This window comes from Blastomyces dermatitidis, assembly GCF_000003525.1.
Source record: "Blastomyces dermatitidis ER-3 genomic scaffold supercont1.2, whole genome shotgun sequence".
Taxonomy (NCBI): domain Eukaryota; kingdom Fungi; phylum Ascomycota; class Eurotiomycetes; order Onygenales; family Ajellomycetaceae; genus Blastomyces; species Blastomyces dermatitidis.
In genome coordinates, this window is record NW_025544775.1 from 3416562 (window position 1) to 3423942 (window position 7381).

The 7381-nt window shown below is 31.2% G+C and overlaps 1 protein-coding gene across 1 annotated transcript; it reads left to right on the forward strand.

Moving 5' to 3' along the window:
* Positions 1-3119: 3119 nt before the first annotated feature.
* On the forward strand, positions 3120-3308 carry BDCG_16423 (uncharacterized protein; the record flags this gene model as incomplete). Its single annotated transcript, XM_045425658.1, has 1 exon — positions 3120-3308. The coding sequence occupies one exon, from the start codon at positions 3120-3122 to the stop codon at positions 3306-3308; it is 189 nt and encodes a 62-aa protein (XP_045279735.1).
* Positions 3309-7381: the final 4073 nt, after the last annotated feature.

A 7381-nucleotide genomic window follows, 5' to 3' on the forward strand; every position in this document is an offset into this window, starting at 1 on the left:
AATGTCAAGCCAGATGAGTGAAGCTGCTTTCAAAGTATGATTTCTATATCTGATACTATTCAGATCAGCTTAATCTCACTGACACACTGTCTAGACAGTCTGATTATAATATTATTGATGCAGAGAAGAATTCTACAAAAGAATCTCTGTCATCACTGCAGAAGAAGCTGACTGCAGAGAGTTAAGATTCTCTAAAGCTTGAAAACAGTGCTGAAGAGACAGCTGTGTGACTCAGTATAAAAGATGAAAGAGAATCTGAGTCTCTGCAGAGAACTGACACTGAAGATCATGAGCTTCTTATATTATATCTTACAATCATTGAATTAACAAAGAATGAAATGATCTATAATCTTTCAATCTGACTACTTTTGAAATTCATTGATAAGTTACAGAAGAGAGATATCTCTACTGCAGCTTAAATTCAGAAGTTGAAGAAGAAAGAATTCAGTTTAAACTTGAAAGAGACAGTCTCTGAGTGAGGTGATGCTGCTAAGAAATCAAGTCACTGATAACTAGAAGAATGTGAACTTCTACTGCTGAATGATTCAGTCTTTGTCTCTTATAGTAGAACAGTGCATCAGAAGTTATTGAGAATTTATCATAATAATTCCCATGTGAGGCACTTCAGGTTAGAGAAGACTGAGAAGCTTCTAAAATGTAAATACACTTGAGACAAGCTCTGAGCAGATGTCAAAGAGTATGTTAAAACTTGTAATATCTGTCAAAGAATAAAGATTCTGCAGTATAAGTAATACAGTGAGTTGATATTACTGTCTGTTTCAAAGAGCTCATAACAGAATCTATTAATGAATTTCATAGTTAATCTGCTGAAGTTAATAAGAGTCAAAGAATATGACTCAATTTTGATTATTATTAACTACTTCATGAAGATGATCAGATATATCTCTACTTATAAAAAGATTAAAGCTTCTGAATTGACTGATCTGTTTTTAGATATTATCATTCATAATCATGATGCTCTGAAATTGTTAATAATAGATTAAGAATTCCTCTTCATTAGCAAGTACTGATTGGCTTTTTGCTATCATCTTATGATAAGATATCTTCTCAGTATCACTTTTCATTCACAGACTGATGATCAGACTGAACATCAGAATCAGACACTAGAACAGCATCTTTAAGTGTTCTATTCATATTATCAGAATGATTAGCTCAAACATCTTCTAACTGCTGAATTTGTATATAACAATATAAAGAATGCAATCTTAAAGATATCTTCTTTCTATACTTATTATGAATATAATTCTTTGTTACTCAGTGACATCACAGACAATGTTTCAAAGAAGAAAATAGATAGTCAGAATGTCAGACAGATACAGAGAATAAAGTATCTCTCAGTATCAGAAGTAAAAGTGAGATTGAAACTTTTGAATAAAATTCATGAGAAGACAGTGAAAAGCATCTACTGTGCTCAGAAGTAGTAGATAAAATACTACAATTGAAAATATCTTCTAATGAAGTTCTTAATAGAGAATCAAGTACTACTTTCAGTAAAGAATATCAAGACAATGAGACTGTATAAGAAGCTCAGTGAGTAGTGACTAGAATCTTTTCTGATAACAAGAGTGATGAGTAAGTAGATATATAAGTTGAAATTACTTACAGAATTGAAATCAATTCATTCTATTTTTCACATTTTCTATTTGAAGCTCTATAAGTAATACTCTGAGACAGAGCTATCTTGACTGAATAATATTGAGATTGAGAATGATACTGAATATCTTGTGAAGAAAATATTAAATAAGTAAATATATTACAGTAAGCTTCAATATCTTGTTAAATAAGAAGATTATTCATCATTAGAGAATTTATGAAAATCACTTAAGTATTTGAAAAATGCTGAGAAAGAGATTGCAATCTATGAGATAACTAGTAGAGACTGCTCTATTACATGTCAGAGACATTGAGTAAGAAATACTGCTTAAAACTTCTCATTTTTCTTAAAGAATTTTTTTAGAGATGATCTCATAATGATGAGCTGATGTCTTGTAGACTCTGTAGCACTCTTCTTCTATTTTCTCTCAAAGGATTTTTAGAAGTTTAATGAGACTATACAAGTGTAAAATTCCTGAAGCAGTTAGAGAAAAGAGATATTGAAAACTAATAAAAAGAATAATATTATTAATCTGTAAATCACTGCTATTCTAATAGAGCTACAGCTCACTGAAAAAGTAAAAAGAGAGATTAGAGTCTACTTATCAATAATTACACTCTCATTAAACTCATTATTCACTATTGAAGTCTCTGATATCAGTATCTTTATCTGCTGAGAAGTTAGTGCTACAGTACTGTAGAGAAGCATGCTGTAGAAGAGTATGAGAGATACTGAAAGTATTAACTTATTAACTTATAAAGTATCTCAGTCATCTACTTCAACTGAAGTGAGATTCTCTTCAATCAGTAATTAATCTCTGTGATACTTTCAATGACAGTATTAGCTGATCTCTTCTTGAGATCAGTCATTCTGAGATATTTTTTCATCTCAGAGATTCATGCTTTCATCTTCTTCTACAGATGAGTAAGAGAGATCTTCTCAGCCTTGACAGAATCTGTTAATACTTGAAGCTTCAAGATTCTTGCTCTGTACTGCTTGAGTATTTAGACTTCTTGTCAGAGCTGATATGATATCTTTCTATGAGATAATACTTACAGAGAGATAGAAGTTATTGTTACAGATATAATGAAAATAATGAGAGTGAGAGAAGAGACAGATATATAAGATCTTCTTCTTCTTCAGCTGCTTAACACAGTACAGACAGATGATGATATCAGTCAGAGATCACATCAGAGCCTTTTCACAGAGAGAAGATGAAGAAACTGTGAAACTCTGTGAACTTAACTCAGCAGTATTCTGAGCAGGGCTCAGGCATGCTGTGAAAGAGAAACTACAGATTGAGCTTCTCAGAGTCACTGTCTCTGAAATCAAGCTCTTCCCGGGTTCCTCTCTGAATGATCACACAGGGTCATATACCACTGTATTGACTGAGGAGGGGGGCAGCGTTGCAATGATAATAAGAAGAGCAAGGAATAGAACAGACATGAATGAACTGATCAGCAGAAGAAATAATATCTCACTGTAAGGTGCAGTGACTATCACCATGACTGCAAAAGAAGCAGAAGAAGGAGAAGATATGACAATGAGAGTGATACTCCCGCGGCTCATTGATATCACTGTCTTCATCTTCAACCTGGCTTTCTTAACAGTCATGAAGGCCACTGTCACACCACAAAGACATTTACTCACTAGAAAATGTCAGAATAAGCTCTTTACTGTCCTTCAAGAATGATACTCTCATGCACTCACTATTGCAGATGAGAGAGAGAAGAGAAAAATATGTCACAGAGAGAGAAAATCTTTTCAAAAAAATCCTATTACTACTGTTAGCTTTGTCTCTAAAATACATCACTTTTGCAGAGAATTTCATACATAGAACAGAATATATTGAAAGATCTATAAGTCACTTATTAACTATATTTCTCACATTTCAAATTGATATATAAGGAACTCACTTATCATATATTTGATTTAAATAATGATGAGAAAAGAAAGATCTACACAGTCAGCAGAAAAACTCATCTATTTCTTTATATCACACACAGTATATGTGCTGTTAAATCAGTTAGTAATCATTATTATACAACAAAGATAATTCCTAATTCAGTAATCTTGAGAATATAGAGACTATGCTCTTAAAGAGAAGAATATTATCACACTCTCAGCCATGTCAAGACTCTGCTGCGGTTTCACACAGCTCATCACTTTTATATAGATGATTTCATTCATTCTGCAGACTGTCTGAACCAGTTTTCAACCACTCTATGACATCATTTAAATATATCATAGAAAGATCTGATTGATGAATATAAGAATCTTACTTCTATACAAGGTCAGCAGATTACTTTTCCTTAGCAGTGAGGCACTGCTGAGGTATTACTCTGACTATTCTCACTCATGAAATGAGAGAATGTATTCACTCATTATCTATATAGAATAGCTAGATGCTGACTCTCTATAAAAGAAGTCAGTGATTTATTTTACTCTGACTGAAATATACACAAGAGTTACTACATGCCTTATACAATCTTCTTAGTATACTAAGTATCATATCTGTGATATCCTTGCAATAACCCTGTAGTCTATGAGCTCGCTATTCAAGCAAGATAGTCAAGCTCACTTATACAGCTTCCCAAACAACTACCTCTATGTGTTGCCGCTGACTAGCCACCGCTTCGGTTCCGCCACGTTACAATGAAATATCTATTAACAGTATGTCCATGTCTTCTACAGTGAGTGCACTTTCATACAGATGTGCTTTTATTCTCATTTTTATTCTTATCTTTATCCTTGTTCTTTTTCACAGTTACAGAATCAGTCTGAGGCTGCTTTTTTCACTCAGTGATGATCTTCTTGAATGTATGATTGATCAGTTACTTCATCAAATCATCAATATCAATGTTGACAATGAGTTTCTAGTCAGTGAAGAAAAACTCATTCAAATATGTCTTGATAAATGATCTTTGATAATCCTGCAGATTGTTGAGAAAAAGATCATAATATACATTCTCAGTGCTCTGACAGAGCTTCTTGTAATAAGTAATAAGATAGTGAAAATATCTCTGAAAAGTAAGATAATCATTCTTCTTGACTTGTAATTTTGTCAATTTCTTGAAGACATTAACTCATTCTTCAGCCAGAGATATTGTATATTCAATATTGATCTTGTCTCACAGAGCTGCAGCATTGTCAGCTTTCAAGATTTCAATAGTGATTCAAACATTTTCAACAAGACTTGATAGCATACATCTATATAGAGACTTGAAATGAATTCTTCACTTCTCAGAGTTGATATGATGTGTAAAAGAGAATTCTCATTGAGTTCTTAATAGAATGTTGATTTCATCAATAACTTTCACATCAGTTAACATTAGACTGACCGTGTGACCGTGTCTGAGACCAGGATCAGATTTTTTGATAGTCTCATTATCAATTCGACTGATCCCATTACACGGTTTTAACATTAGATAGTAGTCTCATACTGTCCCAGTGAAACTTACTGTCTACTCTTGTCTAGACTGGCCGCCGGGACCATGAATTTCACATTTGATTTCATTTGGTCTGGTCCCATACATTTCTTGGCGTGAATCCCGCTGGGACTGACTATCAAAAAAACATGTAAAGTGACTATATATCAGATCTTAAAATGAAAATCATGACTTGAAAAAAATGAGAAAGTGATTTCATTTGGTCTCATTTAGTTCCATTCTCAGCATAAAGTTACTATTTTTAGACATTTTAAGGTTTTTTTTAGACTATTTTTAATTTTTTAAAAAGTAACACTTTTTGATAATGCTCAAATGAGATTTAAAGTCATTTAAAGCAATAAAAATAATTTAAATTGAGAAGTGGAAATCATGGTCTCATTTGGAAAATGTGACAAGAGTAGACAGTAAGTCTCACTGAGACAGTATGAGACTACTATCTAATGTTAAAACCGTGTAATGAGATCAGTTAAATTGGTAATGAGACTATCAAAAAATCTGGTTCTGGTCTCAGACACGGTCACACAGTCAGTCTACTCTTGTCACATTTTTCAAATGAGATCATGATTTCCACTTCTCAATTTAAATTATTTTTATTGCTTTAAATGACTTTAAATCTCATTTGAGTATTATCAAAAAGCGTTACTTTTTAAAAAATTAAAAATAGTCTAAAAAAAACCTTAAAATGTGTAAAAATAGTAACTTTATGTCAAGAATGAGACTAAATGAAACCAAATGAAATCACTTTCTTATTTTTTTCAAGTCATGATTGTATTTTAAGATCTGATATATATTCACTTTACATGTTTTTTTGATAGCCAGTCTCAGCGGGATTCACATCAAGAAATGTATGAAACCAGATCAAATGCAATCAAACATGAAATTCATGGTCCCAGCGGCCAGTCTATGTATTAATTCTTGTTTCAGTGACAATTCTGATGAAAGATCTATTTGAAAGATCTTTTCATACTTCTTCAGAAGCTTCTTTATACACTTGTTCTTCTGTATATTCTTTATCTTGATTTTCTCTGCTTCTAAGTCCTGTATAACATTCAGAATGCTTTTAAATAAGATCTTGTAAATTGTTCTTCTTACTTATTAATATGTGAGCAGATTTATCTCTTCTATATCAGAGATGTGAAATGTTCTCCTTATATCAGTTAATAGAATTATATGAACTGTTTTCTTCTTATCAGTTAATTATATATAACATGTACATCATTGAATCTGTGAATTGAGTCTTTGAAATTAATTAAGTTTAAGAATAAGATTGTATTTCATGTTCTGCAGCTCTCACAATTAAATATAGCAAGATCATTCTCTGAAGTGTAAGAGAACTCTTACTCTTATAGATAATATTAAATATCAGTTATCAGATAATTCTATATATTAGAGATTCTTCACTCAGTGAATCTCTTTCAGTCTTTAAATTATATAATTATTAATATATTATATAGACACTTCTATATCTGTTAACACTTTTGCAGTCATCTCTTGATTCTTATTCAAGTACTCTTTATACATTAACATTTCAGATCTTAAGATATTGAGATAAGTATCTGCTTCATCATTCTTATCTACATCTCATTCAGAAGCCTGCTTTCTTTTAATATTTATAGAATTCAGAGAGTTATCTAATACAGATATCTCTTTCACTTTGAAGACTTTTTATAGAATATCAGTGAGTATCTCTAAGCTCACTGATTCTGCTAGTTTTTTAACTTTCTTACTTCTCTTGACTGTACACACTGTGTGTAATTCTTTGTATCATGATTTTAATATCTATAGTTAAAGCAAGCTCAATACTTATAATATCAAGGTTTTCACTCATAGAATCTCTTTTTTAGAGAATTCAGTGTTTTAGTAATAGTATTCAAATCTAGATTCATTGTATCTAAGTGTGTGACTTGTATTATAGAAGTCTGATTATCTATTCTCTGTTAAAATATACTTGATTACAGTATTTTCTATTACAGTTGACTTACTTATTTTCATATAATGAGAATATTATATACTTTCTTCACTATATCTAACTATAAGATTAAGCATTTTCATTTCACTCTTAACTCAGATGTAAGATTATGAATAAAGATCTATAAATAGAAAGATGTTAAAAGCTCTTCATTCAATATAAGATAGTATAAGCTGAAGTGTGTGAAGTATAATATAAGATTACTCACTTATCTACACTCAGTGAAGTGTTTATAATACTTATCTTATATATTCACTTTCTCAAAGTTGTGTAAGATTTATTTGAATAACTTATTTTATATTTATAAGAATGAATATTATTCTGAGTCTGTGAAATTCATCTTTTTAT